This window comes from Diadema antillarum, unplaced genomic scaffold (genome assembly GCF_040938485.1).
Source record: "Diadema antillarum isolate AM-2024a unplaced genomic scaffold, OU_Dant_1.0 scf00000003, whole genome shotgun sequence".
NCBI lineage: Eukaryota > Metazoa > Echinodermata > Echinoidea > Diadematoida > Diadematidae > Diadema > Diadema antillarum.
This window is the reverse complement of record NW_027270892.1, coordinates 2,699,181-2,723,286: the sequence shown is the minus strand read 5'-3', so window position 1 is coordinate 2,723,286 and position 24,106 is coordinate 2,699,181. Positions and strand designations below refer to the sequence as shown.

Here is a 24,106-nt window from a genome sequence, read left to right as displayed (position 1 = left end):
CCCCGGAAGTGCCTGAAATGAATGAGTTAAATCTTATATTAATGTAAGAATGAAGGACTTGGGTCATTCTTACATTCATATAATAGCGCCCTCTCTCATCCTTCTCCCATCTCTATAGCAGAATATCATGTATATGAATCAAAGAACGACCCAAGTCCATATGAATCAAAGAACGACCCAAGTCCACCACATAAAAATGGCCTCTCCACAATTAATGTAAATGTTAATTTTCATAATAATATATGTTCTAATTTGTATATACAATGTTGCCTTCCCATCACAGTTAAATAGAATATTATTGGACAAATAAAAAAGATATGAAGTTTTTTTTAGTTTACTCGAAATGATCTTCCATGGACTTGGGTCGTTCTTATATTCATATACTCAATTAAGTATTGCCCTCCATATAGAAGAAGTCTTCTTTGATTTTTTATACTTTTTTTTAATTTGTGGAGGACATTCTTCAACAGGTTTTTCATGTACTATTACACAGATATCGAAAGGAGCCGAAATACTTTGTAACTTGCTAACCCACACTGCAATAACATCGGAGTTAGAGTTAACACCATGGGTGTTAAATCTAACGCCGATCAAGTGTCAATAGAGGACCACACCCACAAGTGTAGAAAGTATGATGTGATGGTATTAAAAGGTGTTTACCTCGACTTCGTGGTGTTAATTTGACACTGTAGCTGGTGATATTTTTGACACTGCGCTGGTGTTAATTCAACAATGACACCGCATGGTGTTGATTTGATATTGCTTGTGTTAATGTCAATGGTAAAACACCCGTCCAACTTCAATAGGAGACCACATCAACTGGTGTTACTGTGGTGTAAATGTGTTAACACCTTTTCTTTCAAAAATCCAAGTACTTTATCGGAAAATTCTTGATCGTCTTGTTGAAATTCAAAATCAACAAGAAGAACAGTAACTAAAAAACTACTCAAAAGAAAATCTTATAACATATCTTGAAATGACGTCCGGAGGTGTTAATCTAACACCCAACACCATAAATGAGCACTGGAAATTCAACACCAGCTCGGTGTTTCATATTTAACACCGGACTTTTTGTTGTGCATAAATGCCATTTTCTGACGAAAATAGGACAGTTTCCCGCAAATTTATGCTAATAAATCAGAGGCTTTATCTCCTTTTGTTTTAGAAACTAGAAATAAAAGAAAAAATCTGGGCACCTTCCTAAAAAAAAAAAAAAAAAAAAAGACATCTGTCTTTGCCTTCTTCCTTTATGTCAGCTACAGTCCTTCAGAAGCAACTTCCTTGGTAACGCTCCTACTTTTTTGTCATGAACATCACACGCGGCCAACCAGAGAGGAAAAACGAGCAAATTTTTCCCTCCCTCCCCCTCTCCTCTCCTCCCTCTCTCTCTCTCTCTCTCTCTCTCTCTCTCTCTTCTCTCTGTTTCTTTCTTTCTTGAATAATTTTATCTTGTACCTTCCGGCACCCAAGACTTCTAGGTATCAATTTAAGCCGGAAAGAATATGCATGGCGTCTCTCGATCCCTGGAATTCCAAGCAGCGTCTCATATAACGACACAAAACGTTATTTTCTTTCGCTAGTTTCGTAGGTTTTCTAGACATGTCTTCTCCCTCACTGTCTCTCTCTCTCTCTCTCTCTCTCTCTCTCTCTCTCTCTCTCTCTCTCTCTCTCTTTGTAGAATCATCGCTTGAAATGGTTTTATGAGCTCTCGCAATGACGATGTATGGGTGTGTGTATTTTTGACGAACAACGTCGACACCACTGAATATTCTGCTCACGATGGAATTAGCAGCTCCCTACCCCTTCTCCCGGCCTCTGTTACAGGCCCAGCCATTCTTTAAAGTTACATTTTGTACACGGTCCATTTTATTGTGATTCAGCTATAGTTTTGAGTACTCGTTGATTTTTCCTTGATTTGAAGTGAATCGGCCGGTTCGTTGCACTAAAACCTATAAAATGCAACTGGTCGCTTTCTCAACGTGGGGATCTATCAGAGGTGTACGGTTTCATGCGCCGGGGATCAGTCCCGTCTTAAGTGCCGTTCTGCGAGATGAAATATCTTGAAGTACGTATGGCTTGTATCCTGGACAAAGTGCAAATGTCCAGGCAGCGTTCTGGTTTATAATGGACAGGAAAAAAATAAAGAGAAAAGAGTGAAAACGCAACAGTAAACGATGGCGACGACACCCCCCCCCCCCTCTCCTAACCCTATACCTTCAGCCTTCCTCTACGCCCCACTATATGACTAGTCAAGCTTTGATTCTTTTAGAATTCATGCTAAATCTGACACCCTTTCCGCCCTCTATCGGTCCTCAACACGGAGGGTCGCGGATATCCGGTTCCTGAGGGCGACCCACCGGGGGACGTTCTCGCCCAGCCCAATAAAACTTTTCGTGGCCTTTACATTTCCTTTCTCTCAATCTTTAACCCATCACCCATCCCTCTGACGTCATATGGTGCTACCTGTTCCACTTTTTTCTTTCCTTTCCCTGATCCGCCTCGCTAAAAGTCACACGTCCGTCTTTCATCAGTATTTTCCCTCAAAACTCTGTCGTGCGCCGTTACAGTTGCTTGCAATTTCCGGCTAAAAATCAGCAGAAAACTCATTAGAAATTCCAGGTGAATTCACTTAAGGAAATTACTAACAACAGAGGACATAGATTGAACGAAGACGGACTTCTTCCTGTCTGCTCTGCCTCATGAACACACACACACACACACACACACACACACACACACACACACACACACACACACACACACACACACTACATACATGTCTCTCTTTATATATATACTTATATGTATATCTATATCTATATTATGTATATGTATATGTATAATGATATATACAATGTATATATCTCTACTGTCATCTTCTATCTCTCCAATCATCTATGTAGCAACGCTGGAGATCAAGCAGTAAAATTAATGATTGCATTGATACAAGCAAGAATGATAATCTGTATTCTCTACTTGATATGCGGGATATCTGTTGAAATCTGTTGATCTTTCCCTATGAATAAATTTGCGACGCTCAAATTCTGAGTATCGTCAATGAGCGAAATATTTCAAGATACATATATATGAGAGATCAGTGACAGCAGTATAGATGTCTGAATACATATTTCATTTTAGATCTTCAATGCGCGGAAATAACTCTGTCTATTAAAAAAAAAACAGAATTGTATTTACTGTCAAAGAAACATACAGCTCCTTCAAGGAATAACTTAAAGATTCAAAAGCAACTTCAGATATAATTTGTCAAAACTGAAGTTTCACGGTGGTATAGTAAATAAGGCTCTTGGTTTGAAATCAGAAGGTGTGGGGTTCAAATCCTGCCCGCTGGGTCTATTCTAGGACGAGATAGTTTGCCCACAGTGTCTAACTGGTCCCGAGTGTGCGGGTGGGTACCTGAGATAATGATAATGGCAAACCGGCGTTGACACTGTCAAGACTAACCTTGGTAAGATAACACCATTTAATGAATGTTACTATTATTGTTATTATTACCAACATTACAATCATTATCATTGCTATTATATCATCATTAATCTTACTGCTATTACCAAAATAATATAGTATCATTTTCTTCTTCTTTCTTTCTTATGGCAGGGCCCTGTAGTCTTCAACGAAATCGGGGACCGGATTGGTGTACTTCGAATCAACAAAAATATAAGTAAGTTTTGTATTGTCCTACTTGCCCTTGTTCCTTATGTGTAGATATTGTACATTCATATGTTTCCATTGAGTATTGATATTGAAGTTAGATGGAAATTTCATGAAGAAACTTACATCATGTGAAGATAAATGCACGCAAACAAGGAACTTTCTTTACATTCATATCGTATTCTTGAGGTGTTCGTATGTAAGACGAGAAAAGCAAACATTTAATAAACTAAAAGTGGTTCGTTAAGATTTCAATCCACCCCGACGCCCAGACTACATGGTAGCCTATCAAGATGATGATGATGTCGTTGTTGCTGTTGTTTTTTATGATGATGATGATGATGATGATGATGACGATAGTGATGATGACCGTTTCCCTAGCAACAAGAGACAGGGGTACGTAACTTGCTCCGACCCCGGCTGGGACGCTATCTAGCATATCATAACAACGTCGGCCTGCAGGCACTGTTACACATGACCGAGGACTGAATGCCTGTGTGTTTGGGTAACAATGGTTGGGTATGCCAATTGAGAGAGCTAAAATTTGTGCAAGATGCTGTCAACAAGGCCGATCTATCACTATGCTTTTATAGTTAGGATGCAAAAAGAAAGAAAGAAAGAAAGATGGCAGTTATTTACCAAGCAGTCTCTGTGCGTCATAAGACAGACTTCGTAATTTACTCTGAATGTGGCTAATCATTCCCTTGGTGCTAATCAGATTAACCTCTCTCCTCTTTGCTGCAGATAGTGCGTCATAACTTTCAGCTCATTCAAGTGTATAAGAGCAGCAAGATGATTGTAAGCTTTGCATACAACTAAACTGGAAGTCATATGATATATAGTTCCTTTTTCCAATAATGTTATACCATTCGACAAATTCGACTAAGGACAGAACTTTAGGACAGTAGTGGGTGTTTTCCATTTTTTTCCATTTTTTCCCATTTTCCCCAGAAAGTTGGAAAGTGGCAGATACGAGGGGGGGGGGGGCACTAGGCATGCTCCCGTTAATTTTTATGAAAATAACCTTTATAAAAAGGAAAGAAATCGATTGTAGTGGCACCAGAAAATTCGGTGAAGCCCCAACCCCAAACCCCTTCTTTTTTTTCAGGTGAAGCACCCAAGCTGATTAAACCCGGAAGTGGCAAAAATATATTTTCTGCCCCCCCCCCCCTTTACGGGGATCCGGGGGGGGGGGCAGTCCCCAAATCACCCCTGCTTCCCCGACCCTTGACAAGACAGTCAAGTATTACTTCTACGGAGCCTCTTGTCATGCTTGTGTAGGAGTCTCGTAAATACCTTCATTAAATTGGCTTTTCCTTGATCAAGTTCTTGATCAGCTCAGCACCAAAACAAGCGGACGACAACTCCGCTAACAATTGACCTTTTGACCCCTCAATTTCACTGCATTCGTGATCATTCTTCACATTGATATCATATCTCCCTCTCTCCCTTTCTCCCTTTCTCTCTCTCTCCCTCTCTTTCTCCCTCTCTCTCTGTCTCACTCACTTTCACTGTTATCTGTCTTCATGTATATTCATTTCTATTTCTGTCTGTCTCCCTCTACGAATCTATCTCTCTCTCTTCTTCTTCTTCTTCCTCTCTCTTTCTCTCGCTGCCCATCCATTAGTCTTCCATCTTATATCTTATAGTAGACATATTCTATTCTGTCGCTGTCTCTTTATCTCTCCGCCAGCAGCTTTAAGTCGTTTTTTAAATCTTCTGAGGGGACGCTGTGGTATCAATAGTGGATAAGATTCCCAACTCCCAATCGGAGGACCCGAGTTCGATTCCCGCCCAGTGGTTACGTCCTTGGACAAGATGTTTTTACTTAACATGTCCTTTTCAACCCAGGTGTATGAATAAGTGGCAGCGCTAGGGTAATAATCATGGCAGGGCCCTCTGGTAGACCACTTCCAACACTGGAGAGGCTACCCTGGATAGATAAGACATTATATGATTATTGATTTATTCTTGTCTTTCTCTGTCGCCATTTTCTGTACATCCTGGCTAATTTGGGAGAAACTCTCGTACGCCCACCGTGGTTGTATTAATCTGTGATGTACATATGTGTGTGTGTGTGTGTGTGTCTGTCTGTCTGTCTGTCTGTCTGTATCTGTGTCTGTGTGCGTGGGTTATAAATTTGGGTGCGTTACCAGCTTCACCGCTGAATTTCGATGAAAGAAAAAAGGAAGGAGTGCAGATATTAATAAGCACATAATACAATGTGTTGCGAGAATGCACTGACCAATGTCGGAGTTCATCTCAAAAGAGACAGTATTTCATCATTTTTGGTATACAGAGAATCAAACAATGGGATTTGCTGTTGCTGTAATCCTTGAACTAATGAACATATCAATACGCTACCGCAAACAAACGCACGCACAAATGTGTAACATGTATTCAGGTATTATACGGGTTCATATGACAGACTTTTTTATGCCTAAGCAGTTATCGACTGATCCCCATCGATAGGAAAGCAGGTTCAACAGTTGACGCCAAGCCCCATGTCCCCTGGCGACTGTTGCCTTAAATGATTATGCGCATAGTGCATTATTCAAAAGCACATAATATTCTTCCATGGGGCACCGAAACCCGACAGTTCTCTCGCTCGAAGACTTATTTTCCAGGTTGCATGAGTTGGTCAAAAATCCTTTTGCGAAAAAAAAAAGTGAAATGCTCTCTAGAAAGAGAGAGAGAATGAGAGAATAATTGCTGGATTGGCGTCAGCTCCGAAAGTCCCTTGACGCTATCTATAACCGACTGATATTTTGTTTTTCTAAATGCATGAAAATGATTAGGATAAAATCGTTCAAGTTATCTGTATTCATATATTCTTAGACATCAAATAAATATGTGAACTGTACTCTGATGGGCAACTTTTGGATATCAGGTATCAAGCATGTAGGCCTATATTGCTGCAATTATACCAGAAGCTTAATTCTGCATGAAATGATTGAAGTTTTAGCAGCGATGAAAAAAAAATCCAAGAAGGCTATTTCTCATACCTTGTTGCTGATTTACATCGAGAAGTGAATGTGTTCTCGCTCTTCTTGGAGCTGTCCGTCTCAGTATAGACTAAAAAATAATTCACATTGACGTGTTTACCTTTGTTTGTTTGTTTTTTCTCCCTGCAACTTCCAGACGGGACCCTGGTTGACATAGGCCGTTACTACAAGCAGAATGACCGCATCGAGTGGTTCTTACCCATGGAGCAGATCTGGGGTAAGTGGAGTCCTCGACATATGTGGCGCATGACAGATATTTGGGATGAGCGGAGCAAAACGCGAGGCCAAAACTTAAAGGCCGTTTTCAAACAAGACTTGAAAGTACTGATGGTAATGACGATAATGATGATTATTATCATTACTGTGGTTATGAAAATGGTAATTGACTAGTAATAATATTAACGATGATAATTGTGATAACAATAACAAAGGACATTATAGTTGTCATCATGACCAAAATGAAAAGTCAAGGAAGTGGAGAAGGAAACAGAATTTCCCTTCTCTGGGTTCCTTCCCTTGTATCATTTGTGGCCGATTTGGACTTCATTCTCACATGAAGATCGTCTGCCTACTTCTCCGTTGCATTGACAGGAGATTCCACATAATGCCATGGTTGTATTCACGAGCTGGACATCAACGAGTCATGCAGCCCACGAGTCAAACTGCCCAGTGTCCAGCTCGTGGGCCTGTCTTACTTTGTGTCTTGGCCGTGGGCTGCATGACTTGTGGGTGAAAGACTAATGTTTTTTTTTTCCATCTTTTCACTCGTGGGCCTGTCTTACTTTGTGTTTAGCTCGTGGGCTGTATGACTTGCGGGTGAAGGACTATTTTTATTTTCATTGTATAAGTCGTGGGCCGTATGACACGTAGGTGTCTGGCTCGTGGGATGACCCCATTCATTTAGGGTTGCCTCCTAGTGCATCTCTTGTGCTACACTGTAACATTATGTTTTACACTTTATTACGAGAAGAATTGCATTTTTGTCACTTTTTTGTGCAGAATCAATGGAAAATTGTGAGGTGATGATATCATCAGTTGAACCATTGCGTATTCCTATCATCTGTTCGAGAAATCTTTTGCAAAAATCTTTAAGATTTTACAATTTCCTTACTTTTACTGAGATTTGGAATAAACTTTAACTGGTGTGCTAACGAAATTTTGCTCTTATCATTCGCTCTTATCATTCAGACTAAGTTTTAACTTGTCCGCAATTCCACTTAAAAGAACCACTCAAAAAAAAAAAGATATGTGCTAGCTCCACGTCAGTCAAACAATGTCGCCAAACCTTTAATTCTAAGAGAATCCCTAGTACGCTGAGCACGGTGCACATACTGATAAGGCAACGGCCGTCGAGTGCGATGCTTTTTTAACACACCATAATGTTTATTATGCTTGGACTATCATACCGATACCAAATAAGCAATAGCCATGGTCGTCATCATTAGTTTGAAATAGGGACCGAAAGGCGAATGGGTTGGTGAAAAGATACAGGAATCTGCCCCTATTACCAGGCCTCCTCACTAAGATATTTCCTGTTCATTAGAGCTTTGATGACATAAAACATCATCAAAACTCAGTAGGTCCTATCCATTTAAACCGCTAGCTGCAGTAGTACAGCACATGGAGTACTTCTAATTCAAACAAGAAAGAAGTGACAGTTATACCGCAGCTTGAAGTCATTGATAGCGAACTCCTTGAATCTGACTTATTAGGTTAACTTTGAAGTACACAGCCGCAATGACACCAAGAAAACACAGCTTGCGTTGGATGAATTGACATTAGTGCATATCGAAACCTCGAGCGGCACCCGCGACGTCAAGACCTGTATGCGGAAAATTCATAACGTGGGGAAATCGAAGATTCAAGTGTTTTAGTCGTTTTAAAATCTTGGTCAGATCACCCAGAATTCCTGGAAAGGACTAAACACCCATTACAAACACAGACACAGACACACACACACACACACACACACACACACACACACACACACTCACACACTCACACACCAACAAACAAACAAACAAACATGAACACACACACACACACACACACACACACACACACACACACAAACACATATGTATCTGGTCACAGTTGACAAGCCTGAAATTCTACTCCGTGGATAGAAAGAAGCAATACTGTACCAACATTGGCTTAAAGAAATCACCGCTCAGGCAGTAGACTTGTACACGCATTCTGGAATGTGCAAACCACGTATCGCTGCTTTTCACATCCAGCAATTACAATTCTGGCGACACCAACTAACTGTTGATATCAGACACTGGTTGGGAGAAAGACCGATACGAAAGGTACAATGTACTTCGCACTGAGATGTTTATTAACCTATAGCGACGTTTTTAGAATGTTTTATGGGAGGTGATTTAAAGGGACCCCGACCAAGGGATTCAAGAGGGTGCTGCATAGACCATACTTACGCATCTACCATGTTCCGAACGACCGAATGAAATCGTTTCGAAACAGTGAATATGTCGAAAATGGTAGAAATAATGTCAATCTTAGTCCATCTCTTGATTCTGTCATTGTTCCTGGTTGGTTCTGCCTACTACATAGTACGGATGCTTCAAAGACAAGTGTTGCGTGCTAGCTAACCGCGGAAACTTGCGTGTTAATACTTAGGACACGTACAGTGTATGTAATGGTCGACGGATTGCTGTGTAAGTATAAGACTACATTTCGATCTACTTAAGATCAATAACATGCACGAAGAAACCATACTTACGCTACGTACAGCGAGTCGTGAACGACTATCGAACCTGTGCAAATAAAAAGAGAGCGCACGCAATACGCGCAGCGATCTACTTTTACTGACTGTCAACTGCTAGCTTTACGTCATAACGAACATGGTGGCGATCGTCACGCCGTCTCAACAGCGCCATCTTGTATTCCGAGTTCCGCGCCCCTTTAAGTACTGTTGATATCCCAAGACTGCTACATTCGTCAATTCATTCTTCATCAAATCATCTCTCACTTACGACCGCAGGAACAAAAAACTGAATCCGCAAAAACGAGCCCTTGCACGGCGTGCGAACACTTTTTTCTTTGTTTGCCAGTTTTCCTGAGTTTAAAAAAAAAAAGCAAGAAAGCGGGTGAAATTCAAGAGGAGGAGATTATCTTCGGCTTATTAAATTTGGCGTGAAATTTGAGGCTGCCGATGCAGAGTGCTATGAAATAAGCAGGTGCCTTCAAAGAAAAGCGCCTCTCTTCACTCTCATCGCGATGCAGGCCCGACCTGTCGATGTTGGGAATCTCTCAGCACCAAAAATTACAAATGGTTTTTTTTTTTCTTTCTTTCTTTCTTTCTTTCTTTCTTTCCGTCTTCACAAACGCATCACTGGATGCAGTTTAGCTCCGAGTGCGAGCATTAATTTCTCACGCGAAATGCTACATACACAGTAAATTGTGACACGCGATATAGCTAGGAGAAGAAAAGCCTTTTACACACACACACATACACACACACACACACACACACACATTCCCTATCCCTCTCTCTCTCTCTCCAGCGCGTGCTCACACACGTCATGTTTGCGTTATGCATCTATTAAGAGATGTGTCTCGACAAAAAAAAAAGAGTGGTCATCAACATTTTCTCCCCGCTGGATTTGTAATAGATAATTTGACAGTTTCAAACAATTTCAGACAGTTCACACTGTCAGAAGGATGAGGAAAACATTACAGATGTTCGTCTTCGTGCCGATCCCTTACTTCTCTTGGCAAAATTGTATTACGTAACGAAATTCCCTCGATGGTAAACAATCTAATACATTGTAATGGAAATATTGTGTTTCAATGAAAGCTCCGTATCAAGGAATATAACTCTTGTAACTGAAACTCCGACACGCAACTACACTGTTGCCATTCCGTGAAACACTTGTACACACACACACACACACACACACACAAGACATGAAGGCACCATCACACGCACACACAAACACACAAGACATGAAGGCGCCATCACACACACACACGCACACACACACAATGAAGGCGACATCACACACACACATACACACAAGACATGAAGGCGCCATCACACACACAAACACACACACAACACATGAAGGCACCATCACACACACACACACACACACAAACACACACACACACACACACACAAGACCTGAAGGCGCCATCAGTCCAAGTTGACTACTGGGCGTAGTAAGTGCACACACACACACACACACACAAGACCTGAAGGCGCCATCAGTCCAGGTTGACTACTGGGCGTAGTAAGTGCACACACACACACACACACACACACAAGACCTGAAGGCGCCATCAGTCCAGGTTGACTACACGCCGTAGTAAGCGCAGCGACGTTTTAATAACGCAGCACGGAGAACGACAGGTTCGTCGGCCTACGTCAGGTTGGGACTAATGTGTGTTAAGGAGTCATACTCGTGCACGGAGAGTGATGAAAATTGAAAAGGTTGTGACCTAATTAACTGCTGTTGATAATGTTCTAAATAAAGTCCTTCCGCATGAGTTTTTTTTTTTTTTTCGTGCTTAAATTGGGTATTAGGGAGACCTGCGTGACATGCTCCTGCGCACAAATAATAGTAATGTTCCTATCATGGCACGACCCATTCATTTTTTTTTTTTTGCGTTTTCCTACAACCAACACCAGCTGACAAATTTGTTGTGTACACGTATATTCGCAGGTCAAAATAATTCACTCTTTGCACCTTTGATTCCCACCGTCCATCTCTGTCTATCTCTTTCTGTGTCTCTGTCTGTCTGTCTGTCTGTCTGTGTGTGTGTCTGTCTGTCTGTCTGTCTGTTTGTCTGTCCCTTTGATTCGGACGTTTCGCACGTCCTCCCGTCGCTTCTCTGCCGTTACATAACCCAGCGTACTTTGCCCTACTGTCACAGTGCGCTGAATTCGGACATATGCCTCTATAACCATTACCTGAATTCCCTGTCACTTTGCAGAATTTATAGCCCCCCCCCCCCCGAAGTTCAGGAAAACTGTGCCATAATTACCTGGTGGGTATATAATTATCAAGCCGGCCTATGGCCTTGGTAGGCCAGGAAAGACATAAGCCTGTATAGCTTCTCTTAATCTATAATACTTGACGCGAGCATACTGATGGATGTATGTGTTTGCCCATTTCATAATCTGTTGAGTCGTTGAACTTTGCCGACGCCAACGCACGCAATTTATTAATGAATAATATCAATTATGAACACTGCTAATTATCATTCGCTATTAAATGAAAATTTTGATGGATTTCTGTCATCCATTTCATTTCTAATTATTACTCCAACTTGAAGTTTAGTGTATATATACTTAAAAATATTGCTATCGTGAAAATAAGATACACAAGTATGGGAACATAAAAAATACGTTTGTTGTTGTTCTTTTTTTAACCAGATGCAAAGCACTTTCCATGTAGTTTCCATGAGAAGTTGTTATTCGGTATCTTTCCGAATTGGTTGATGTACAAATTGATTGTCTGAATGAAGTGTTTTAAAAAGTATAGATTGAGTTGCCTCTTCAAGAAATGGTGCCCGGCATTTGCAGTCTTTTAATGTATAGACTGACACTGTGATTCACGTATAGGCAATCTTACCGAAACTCACGTAATCATGTGCTCTACATGTTTTCTCCCCTATGGTCGAGTTGGAAGCTGGAAGGGGGAGGAGGGGGAGGAAAACAGCCTGTATGATTGTCTGATTCACAAAAAGAAATGTGAATATTTTGCATGTACTCTTCCAAAAGTCCCTTAATTAATCACACCTTTTTTTTGTGAGGATATGTAATTGATACCTCGTTCAGCTGTAATTTTGGTCATCATTCATCGGTTATCGTCAGCTTTTTTGTGTGTATATTTGTTGGATTAGATACCGTCACCTTGAAAAAAAAACGCGTCTTCGATGATTATTCGCGTAACGTGGGTCATCAATGCTGTCACTTTCAATTTCTGTCCTATTGTCATCGCCGTCTTTTAGCATCCAGATTGTGATTAAACAACACCACCATAGCATTTAGAATAAGCCGTTTCGGAGTTCCGCTTTGCGCATGAGCAGAAACAGGTCATTCATACCAACAGGCATGTTAGTTTTTGAATTCACTTGGGCAAGCATCTGTGATGTAATGATTATTCATTTATAAATGCTGCTTGCCAGCACATCCAATTGAAAGCAAAAGTGATATTTAGCGATACCAATAGAAAGAGATTGTTAATACATTCAATGCAAAATAATGAAATGGATGCTTTCCAGAGTGTTAAGCGAATCATTCTTTGAATAGGATTGATGAATCCCATAAATTGTTCCCTAAAGCTTATGCATTATGTCGCTCTGTAAACGAGTGAAGTGTACCTAACCGACTGAGAAAAGAGAAAGGTCGTTCGTAGCAATGTGCCCGTGCATGAGCTTACTCCGAACTGGCTCATTATTTTCACTGGCATTACGACGGTTATTCTTTTAAGCGACGCTGCTACATCTGTACTAGTATTATTCCTATCATACTTGCAGATGAATTCCAGTTCAGTTATAACAGTGTATAAAGAGTCTGATTAGAGAGTGAAATCTTACAAGTGTAACATTTCATGAAAGTCCGACAAAAAATTAGAAAGTTATGAAATTATGATATTACACTAGTTTCTGCAGAACAGTTCACGTATACAGTTAATATGAATATGCAAATGAGAGAGCTGATGATGTCATCACCTCACAATTTTCCATTGATAGTGTACCAAAAAAAATGACTAAAGTTCAATGTTTCTGTTATCAAAGTGTAAAACATGACGTTTCTCCTGGATGACTAACTTAAGAATAATGATCAGTTAGACATATCAGGATTTGACACTCGGGCGTAATTGCGTTTAAAAAACTGAAAATTTCAAAATTGTATGTACAACCTATGAGGCAACTTGTGAGAGGACGGCATTAAGACTTCACTATTTGCATATTCATATTGACTGTTCACCAACTGTTTCCTGAAAAATTAGTGAAACTTCATAAGGCATAACTTCCTTATTTTTTCATGCCAATTTGATCCAATTTTCATCGTTTTTGCAATGAAAACGTTACTCCTTCTTTTCAGACTAACTTTCCATACTGCACTGGAATTCCCTTTGATTTAATTTTCTATGACAAACAACTGCAAACGCCCAATTCTTTATCAAACGCATTTCGTACCAAAGTTTCGGTGGGCTTTGCAAAGAAACAAAAACAAAAACATCCCGACGATCTTCCAGCTCAATTATCTTCACTGGAGAAGACAACTTTGAAATGACAGCCATGCACATACGCTGCGCATTCACATGTAAATCCGCTTCAAGCAATGAATAACCTTTCGATTATAGATTGTTTCTTACCGTAAAACTTTTATTTTTGATAAACATATTCTCTCGTTCAGATGCCGTGCTTTTTTCCTCCATTCTATTCGCTCTTGCGTGGGACCAACTCCCTTATCTTCAATCATGTATGTCCTTAATTTGCGAGAAGATTGAAGGAAGATTTGCCAGTCGAAGTCTAATACCCGAGAAATCTCGCAGTAAGGTCTATCCTCTCAAAAGATTTCGTTTGATAACTTGATTGATAGACTTCTATGAAAATGAGGCTTGGTGAGAGCGGTTGAAAGTTAGTTTCGTGGCAACGCGGGGCTCGAAGTACAAACACATGCCTCAGCCACGATATATAAGCATGTCAGTACAATCTTTCCGTACAATCGACACAGACAGACAGAGAGACAGACAGACAGCTATATTTGGGAGAAGATAGACAAAAAGATAGAGTGACAGAGAGATAAATGGGTACAAAGATGGTATAACCTCAAGTTTCCAGCGTACCGCGCAAAGTTCTCCCCAAACAGGAAATCAAAATATAGCATTTTGCGTTCATATTCTCCCTCTCGCTGAATCATTCTTGACAAGTCCGTTTCTTCTATATTTGAAACATTCCAAAGTTCAATGATTATCAGTGGTTTCGTTACACATACAAACACACACATACACCCACACACCACATGATGCCTGAGTCGTAAATGTAGACATTTCTGTTCACTATACTTACTCACAAGTTTCTTCCTTGTACAGCGCTATATGAGTTTGCGCATGGATGGGTATACAGCAATATGAAAGTCTTTTAAGGTGAAAATCCACCATAGCTCAAAGAAGACGTTGACAAAGAATTAAACGAGCAGAATAGTGCAAGTCCGCTGAAAATTGGACTGAAAATGAGAACTTTATTTCAGTTTTCACGTGTTTCCAAGAAATGGTAATATCGGTCATATTGATATACAAATTCCTGGTATCCCCTAACTAGAAGACTCCTATTCGTTTGTATATAATTGTTCACATAAATCCAATAAGATATGCAACTATTTAGCAAACTTGATTTTTTTTAAAAATAAATTTTAGAGGGGCGTGAATGTAAATCATAGAGAAAAAGAATAATGTAATGATATTGCGAGTGTTTTATCCAGTGGGAGGGTTGTAAAGCGATGATTATTTGTATAATCATGTGCATAAAATTATTGTATACACACAAACATGCACACATATTGTATTGCTATGACCACGATGTCATCTTTTCGTGGAAGCGTAGTACACTTCAAAATTCCAGAACTGTCCGGTTTCTTTGGTCCGATTGTACTACCAAAGTTTTGTTTTACTTCACCCGTCTCATCAAATTGCCAGCCTGAAACAAAGAGTGGATTTTCCCTTTAAGAATTATCTGTCCTACATTTCCTCGTTTAACACGATTAGATCAAAACGAGAGGGAAGAGGTGTAGCTAATGAATCCTGACTGGAATGCCCCCTCGCTGGTGCTTGAGTCACTGGATTCTTCCAATCTTGATTGTTGCTCGTATACTTTCACTTACCGTACATCATAAGAGAGAAGAAGTGGTATAGTGATCCGAGAAAGTGACCCGTTGCTTAGAATGTGGATGTGGATGTAAAAAAAAGAAGAAAAGAAGAAATGACCTACAAAGATGTATTCTTACTGTGTGAAGGGCCCAACAAGGTAATTTCTACAAAAATGATTGAGAGACCTCATTATCTCGACCTATATTTATTAATAGATAAGAGCTTTTTCATTAAAAACAGGGTTCACCTCATTCATTCCTGAGCCGAGTTGTGTCCAAATGTAATCATTTGCAGGACGTACCAGCGGATGTTATGTCGATGAGATCTTCATTTCGTAGACACCCCATTAACCATTTGTCTACCGGCTCAAGTCATTCACAAATTACTTCGTTCGCCGGCATCCCACGTCTCGCAGGAAATGACTTAACTTGGAATGAGCTGTCAAAGCCGTCTGTGTCTCCCTCATTTTCATCTCTAACTCCATCTCTTTCTCTATCTCTTTCTCTAATTATCTCTATTTCGGTCTCTATCTATACTATGTCTCTATTTATCTATGTCTCTCTCTCTGTACCCGTATCTCTATATATCTCTCTCTCTGTACCTGTATCTCTCTATATCTCTCCCTGTGTACCGGTATCTCTATCTGTATCTTTACCTCCCTCTCTGTACCTGTATCTCTACCTGTATCTATTCCTCTCTCTCTGTACCTGTATCTCTACCTGTATCTATGCCTCTCTCTCTGTACCTGTATCTCTATCTGTATCTATACCTCTCTCTCTCTCCGTACCTGTATCTCTATCTGTATCTATACCTCTCTCTCTGTACCTGTATCTCTATCTGTATCTATACCTCTCTCTCTGTACCTGTGTCTCTATCTGTATTTATACCTCTCTCTCTGTACCTGTATCTCTATTTGTATCTATACCTCTATCTCTGTACCTGTATCTCTATCTGTATCTATACCTCTCTCTCTGTACCTGTATTTCTACCTGTATCTATGCCTCTCTCTCTGTACCTGTATCTCTATCTGTATATATACCTCTATCTCTGTACCTGTATCTCTATCTGTATCTATACCTCTCTCTCTCTCTGTACCTGTATCTCTATCTGTATCTATACCTCTATCTCTGTACCTGTATCTCTATCTGTATCTATACCTCTCTCTCTGTACCTGTATCTCTATTTGTATCTATACCTCTATCTCTGTACCTGTATCCCTATCTGTATCTATACCTCTCTCTCTGTACCTGTATCTCTGTCTGTATTTATACCTCTCTCTCTGTACCTGTATCCCTATCTGTATCTATACCTCTCTCTCTGTACCCGTATCTCTATCTGTATCTTTACCTCTCTCTGTGTACCTGTATCTCTATCTGTATCTATACCTCTCTCTCTGTACCTGTATCTCTATATGTATCTATACCTCTCTCTCTGTACCTGTATCTCTATCTGTATCTTTACCTCTCTCTCTGTACTTGTATCTCTATCTATATCTATACCTCTCTCTCTGTACCTGTATCTCTATCTGTATCTATACCTCTCTCTCTGTACCTGTATCTCTGTCTGTATCTATACCTCTCTCTCTCTCTGTACCTCTATATCTATCTGTATCTATACCTCTCTCTCTGTACCTGTATCTCTATCTGTATCTATACCTCTCTCTCTATACCTGTATCTCTATCTGTATCTACACCTCTCTCTCTGTACCTGTATCTCTATTTGTATCTATACCTCTCTCACTGTACCTGTATCTCTGTTTGTATTTATACCTCTATCTCTGTACTTGTATCTCTATCTGTATCTATACCTCTCTCTCTCTCTCTGTACCTGTATCTCTATCTGTATCTATACCTCTATCTCTGTACATGTGTCTCTACCTGTATCCGTATCTCTATCTATATGTAGGCCCTACATCTATATCTCTACCTCTGTCTCTATCTCCATCTCGAACCCTATCTCTTTCTCTGTACCTGTATCTGTCACCTGTATTTGCATCTGCATCTGTATCTCTATCTCAATGTCTGTATCTGTAACTGTATCTGTACCTGTATTTCTATCTCTATCTCTTATCTATCATTATCTCTATATCATTCTCCATATTCATCATTATCAGATCTCTACCTCTAATTCTATCTCTATCCCTATCTTTATCTCTGTCTCTATTTCGGTTTCCATCTCCATCTCAAGTTCTATCTCTGTATCTGTATCTTTGTTTGCATCTGTATTTGTATCTATGCCCGTATTTGTATTTGTATCTACATCTGTATCTTTATCTCTATCTTTCTTTCTTTTTCTAGCTCCATCTCTGTCTCTATCTCTATCTCTATATCTATCTCTATCTCTATCTCTATATCTATCTCTATCTCTATCTCTATCTCTATCTCTATCTCTATCTCTATCTCTATCTCTATCTCTATCTCTATCTCTATCTCTATCTCTATCTCTATCTCTATCTCTGCCTCTATCTCTATCTATATCACTGTTTCTGTCTCTGTCTCTTTATCTCTATCTCTCTGTCTATCTTACGTGACACTTTGCTTTTTATGTCGCAAATATCAAGTAGGTGGATGGTCATGATCTCGAAAATAATCCGGGTTGACTCCTTTTGATAGATATGTGTGTCGAATCCATATGCCCAGCAAAAATCATCGTCATCATCACCATCACCACCAATACCACCACCACCACCATTATCAACACCGAGCCAGAGGCCCCTCAAATCCCACAGTCTCCCCCCTTCTTGTGTGATTGATGATAATCTGCCCCTCTGCGCAGACGATGATCCATCACCTCCCTCCGCCAGTATCACGTCCACGTTTCCCGCCGAATTATCGTCGGCGGGAAACATGGGGGAGCCCAAAAGCTCGCCGGCGTCTGAGCTCTGCCCGCCATGAATTAGCTAGCGTTTTGTGTGAAAACTCCCGATAATAGTCTGCAAAGTCTTAAGGGATGGATGCGTCAGTTGAATAGTATTTTGGAATTTCATGTATAAAACTAGATGAAGCAAAAGCTGATAAAATTGTCCAGCTCACGTTTATTTGGTAGTTCTTCGTGAAGAGAGCCAACACTATTCAAATACTGCACAGACTGAAACATTGGGTTAACATCTCACCGAAAGTGAATTCGGTATACGTTGGTGCGATTGCAATTAGCAATTGTCATGATTGTGTTCAAACTACCTGATCTATCCCAGGTCAAAAAGAGTCGTTTGACTTAATAACTTTCATTTCTCGAAAACGCCTTCATCTAAGAATGGCGCCGGTTCCAGTTTCCCAAGTATACCATACAATACACGGTGAGTGTTTCAGTTTCAATTTTCAGTTTCAGTTTGTTTTATTTGTCCACTTGTACAAATAAAAAGAAATGAACCAAAAAAAAAATAATGACTATCAAAATACAATATGACAAAATCCTTTTTAAATTAACTTACTCATAGCATGTACAAAGACATACAGATACAAAAAAAAAGAAATAACTAATATCATACATATGAACATTTTCTTTTGACATGCAAGTGGAGGAGACGGTCATCGTTAAGCAATGTGCTTGACTGGGATGACTGCCTCGGATAACATGATACTTAAGAGAAATCAAAGTTCTAATTGGAACAGAAGGAGCAACGGCAGAAAATAAAAGAGTTCATCTTCAGCCTCTGCAGAATAAATTTAGCGCACCTAGCTTAATATAGGACTATAGCGAGACAAATACAAGGAACAGAGAAGTTGGTACCTGAAACAGCGAGAAGAGAGAAAATGTTTCACCATTTGGTGAACCCTGTCTTCAATTTAAAGACATTTATTTATGGATTTTTATATCTCATTTGGGAACTTTTCATCTTACTGACCGCCCATGCATCGTGCTTCACATAGTGACCGCAAGTGACTTTCATCGGCCAAAAGCCGATAAATCTATTGACCGGCGTGTAATAAGGGGAAAATGCGGTATCAGAGGGAGATATGATCGATGCGGGACGAAAAGGGTGAACCCGGTCTACTGTATCTTCAGCAAAGAGAAAACGCTAACCACGCTCACGCTTTCTATGACATGAAATAATTTCGAGGGGAGGCTGATTTTGATGGTTATCACAGAAGTGTACCAATATAGTTAAAAAAAAACCAATTCTTTCTCTCACATCATAATGTTCTCATTGGTTGTGACTCTGTCGTCGATGAAATTCATAATTATCATTTTAATCAAGGTGCATTCAAAACATAATATTATCTGTACATACACTCGTGAACACACAGACATGTATACGTATATATATTTATATATATATATATATACCATCTTACACCTATATGCGTGTGCGTGTGTGCGTGTGTGTGTGCGTGAGTTTGCATGCATTAACACAGCCGCCACATATAATTATGTGTAAGCAGGAAAGCTTCAATGCATATCAGGTGTTTGATGTAAAGTGTAAGAGATGTGTCAATACATACTTTATATGTGTGTGTATGTGTGTGTGTATCTGGTGTGCATTGTGTGTGTGTGTGTGTGTGTGTGCGTGTGCGTGTGCGTGCGTGTGTGGGTGGGTGTGAGTGTATGTGATAATGGGGGATGGGGTGGGCAGGGGCCAAGTAATAGTTGGTTGCTTTATTAATACAGTACAAATCCCACATTCAGCGTGTTATTTTTTTTCTCATTCTAGATAATTATGTTCATCTTCTCAAGCTATTACGTACTTACTATTGAGTATCATCATGCTGTAAGTTTATGTTATAGAAAAATCATTTAGTTTTGTGATCATTTGTTTATTACTGAATTATTTTGAGGAAATTCAAATTAAGATTTTCGAAAAACAAAAAAGTTGCGGTGTATCTGGGGGTATGTGCGTGAGTGTCAATATTCATACGTATTCTTCGAGTGTTGATGTTAATGATGATTATAAATCGGTAGGATGGATTACAGTATACATGCTTCTGTCCCGTATCACTGATGTGCTAACGTCAGCATCATGAGCCGACTATTTCCTTAAAATTTTCTCATTTATCATACACTGCAACGTGATGAATTTGCTACCTTTTGCAAACACGACGTTTTAAGCCAGTATTGATCTATACCGAATCATTTCGTCATCAGAAGCGCAAATTATTTTCAGAACTGATAACCCGAGTCTTATTGAATGAGTACTATCTGATCATTGTAACCATTCTGTTTGTTACTCATACGTACGCACTGATAGCATCTAATGGCGGGAAACCGCCCGAAGACGCAGACAGCCACCAGACTGTGGTCGACCAGGTGTCACGTGAGCTCTTCATCAGCATGCTGACGTTCTCCATCATCGGCATCGTGCTTGCCATCGCCTTCCTCGCCTTCAACGTGCATTACCGCGATGAAAAGTGAGTCTGCGATCACGTTGTTCATCCATCCGACTTACACTTCACCTCCTCATGTACTTTCGCTCCCAAGTTGACTCACCTGTCACATATAAGACGTTGGGTGGCGTCCTTTTTTATCCCCCCCCCCCTTCGATTTCCACGAACGTGTGGAGACGAGTGTATATTAGATTTCCTCAACAACAAAAATATTTCAAAGTGAGAATAGTATCATGGTTTTTTCACGCATCCTGGCACCTCATATCCTTTTTTTAACCTTAATATTGGACGATTGCAAATATTCTTCATTCACTGTGTACAGTGAGCCTGACGCTCACGCAAACCTGCCGGAGGCCCATACACGTGCAGGGCCCCATTGCTTTGAAGAAAAAAGAAGGAAAGAAAACGAGTTAGACAGTAACATAGAGTGAACAGTGAGGGAAAGCATAAGGCCTAGTAAAGTGCAATGCACGGTAATTGTAAAAGCCAGTTTACCGTTGCGTTGTTAGGTGTTTTTTTTTTTTCGAAAGATACTGCTACTAGTCCTGAGTATGTGACGTCGTTCAGTTCACCTGTGTGTACGATTTTATTCTGTGTTTCTGTCTCTCTCCCCCCGTTTCCAGGTTGATAAAGATGTCGAGCCCCAATATGAACAACATCATTATCGGCGGCTGCATACTGACCTACGTCACTGCCATCTTACTCGGTGTCGACATCAGGCTACTCGACGAAAATAACCTTAAGATAATGTGTCAGGTAGGTTGACAAACAGCGCGCGTAATTGAGCCTGGCGCGCAGCGAGGTGAACTGCTCACGATTTGAACTTCAACTCTGGTCTGCCGAGGAACAAGTAGTTTTGTGGCCCCGTCCCGTGCAAATACCGCCATCTTTCGGCGAACATTACAGAGGTTCACACGATTTTTTTTTTCGGCAGTAACATCTGACAACAGAAGTGAGGAATAGGGCCTATGTACTTTATAACCACTGTTTATGATTTGGAGCAGTGTTAAAGAAAATGTTCGAGTTATTACACTTGATGCGTATGTATAGTTCAGTTGTATCACAAAAAATCCTACCGCGTAAAACATCATCAGTACTTTTTTTCCCAATAAACCATAGCTGTAGACGGTTTGTTCTAGAAACGATTTTGATAAAACCATTGTTCACATTTTCTATATTCAACAATAACTCACAATGATTATACCGATTAACATATTCACATTGGTTGTTTCTATCCCTAACTCACATTTCTTGGAACTATTTCGGAGTGCTAAAGCTGTTGTTTTTTTATTCTTTATTGATCTGTATCTGGCTTGCGTACGTGATATCTGCGCTTCATAAAAGTTTGAAAATAATTTTCATTTTGTTTAACATGTTTTGCAATGTGCATGTATTGGCGCTACTGGTACATCCTTCATTTCTGAAAGATGGTGTGCGTTCATGTATATGTGTGTCTTTTTGTGCGTTTGTGTATGCTTGTACTTGTGGTTTCTCAAGATAACGCGTAGTCGCATTTGTAATTCTATTTAGTCTGCCCACTTCCTGCCGGCAACAGAGATATCAGGTGATTGCAGTAAGACTCGATTAGACGTACCAAAATCGTTGTCGTTGCACATAACCAAATAAGAATTGCGATAATCGAATAAACGACTGCCTACATGCGAGACCATGATACCGGATGGGATGGGGACTAAATACTGACTAACCGCTCTGTCCGAAATAGCTACTGCCAAGCTTTTCCTCAGACTTGAATTCAATGAATATTCAAATTATCCTCGGGAATTGTAACCTTAGTCGAGTCGACGAGATCGCCAATGTAACCGCGTCAGGTAATCGTGTATAATCTTGACGGAGAGAAGGGAATGAGAGAGGGGAGGGGTGGGATTGGCACACCTCAATGGATGGAGGCAAAACGATTGTAATGCGGTCACACTCGGTCGTGACTGCCGAGAAATTAGACAGCACGTGGGGAAAAAGTTGTTAATGTCTGCCCGCCAAATTAAGACGTCCATCGTTCTCCTTCGTTTACGACTTCAATTCATCTTCATTCCAGGCATAACTGCCTCGTCGCCTCGGCCGGTCGAATATTCATGCTAGGCTGGATTTCGCGAAAACTGCATTTATTAAGGCTAAAAGGGGGAACGAATCACTCTACAAGATACTTCGAATTCTGACATTCCTGTGGAGCGAAACCAGCAGGTGGTTCACTCGGCCCTGTACTGATTATGTGTGTGCGTGTGCGCGCTGTGTATGTGTGTGTGTGTGTGTGTGTGTGCGTTATATTTGTGTATTGTGTGTTTGTATGTGTCCGAGGCTGCGTTTATCAACTTTCCCCTGTTTAAACGGCTTTCGAAAGCCCTTTCCAAAGCCCTTTCCAAAGCCCTTTCCAAAGCCCTGTACTATTAATGTGCCGCTTGTTTTCTAAGAAGGGACGGCGAAAAGCAATTACCATCATAAAGACATAAAGGAAAAAATTAAATTTATATATTATATTATTTTTTCCTGTCATAGTGATTATGTTGAATGCCTTTTGGATACTTGCAGATAATGTGATTGTAAATATGCGAAGATTATGTGGAAAAATAAAGTACCTCGGATGAGGAAAATAGAAAAAAAAATCATAAAGACATATCTTCATTTGAGAGTGACGAGTCATGATGCAATGCCACATGAATCAATTGTCTTCCTATCTGTGAGGCAGTTCCAGTTTAGCACATACTTCAAAAATTTCTGAGTGACGGCATGAGACTTTGGCTGCGTTTATCAACTTTCCCCTGTTTAAACGGCTTTCCAAAGCCCTTTCCAAAGCCCTTTAGAAACGGCTTCCAAAATAGTTGCGTTTATCAACTCTCTTCGCGAACACGATAACTGGCCTGTCACTGCACAGCTGCATTGCGCAATTCGACCCGAGGAGAAGAGGTCATATAAGGCGTGCATTGTTCGTAACTGCAGTACAATACTACAAAGCCGTTTCAAAACAGCTTTGCGATTATCAACTTCAAAAGGCTTTTACAAACAGGTTTCTGAAAACCTGTTTAGGAATCCTGTTTGGAAAGCCACAAATTTGCGGCTTTCGAAAAGGCTTTCCGAAAGGGCTTTCAAAACAGCTTTGCGTTTATCAACTCGTAAAAATTCCATGAAAGCTGTTTGGAAAACCTGTTTCTGCCGAGAAAAGGAGAGTTGATAAACGCACCCTTTCGAAAAGGCTTTCCGAAAGGGCTTTCAAAACAGCTTTGCGTTTATCAACTCGTAAAAATTCCTTGAAAGC

The 24,106-nt window shown here is 40.2% G+C and overlaps 1 protein-coding gene across 1 annotated transcript in view; it reads left to right on the top strand.

The window, feature by feature from the left end:
• LOC139739671 (gamma-aminobutyric acid type B receptor subunit 2-like) overlaps positions 1-24,106 on the top strand; it is an 87,030-nt gene that overhangs the window by 48,080 nt on the left and 14,844 nt on the right. Inside the window, exons 7-10 of the mRNA XM_071650317.1 lie at positions 3,616-3,679; positions 6,811-6,891; positions 20,703-20,862; positions 21,462-21,594. Of these exons, the coding sequence (XP_071506418.1) occupies positions 3,616-3,679; positions 6,811-6,891; positions 20,703-20,862; positions 21,462-21,594 (438 nt within the window). The remainder of the gene's footprint in view (positions 1-3,615; positions 3,680-6,810; positions 6,892-20,702; positions 20,863-21,461; positions 21,595-24,106) is intronic.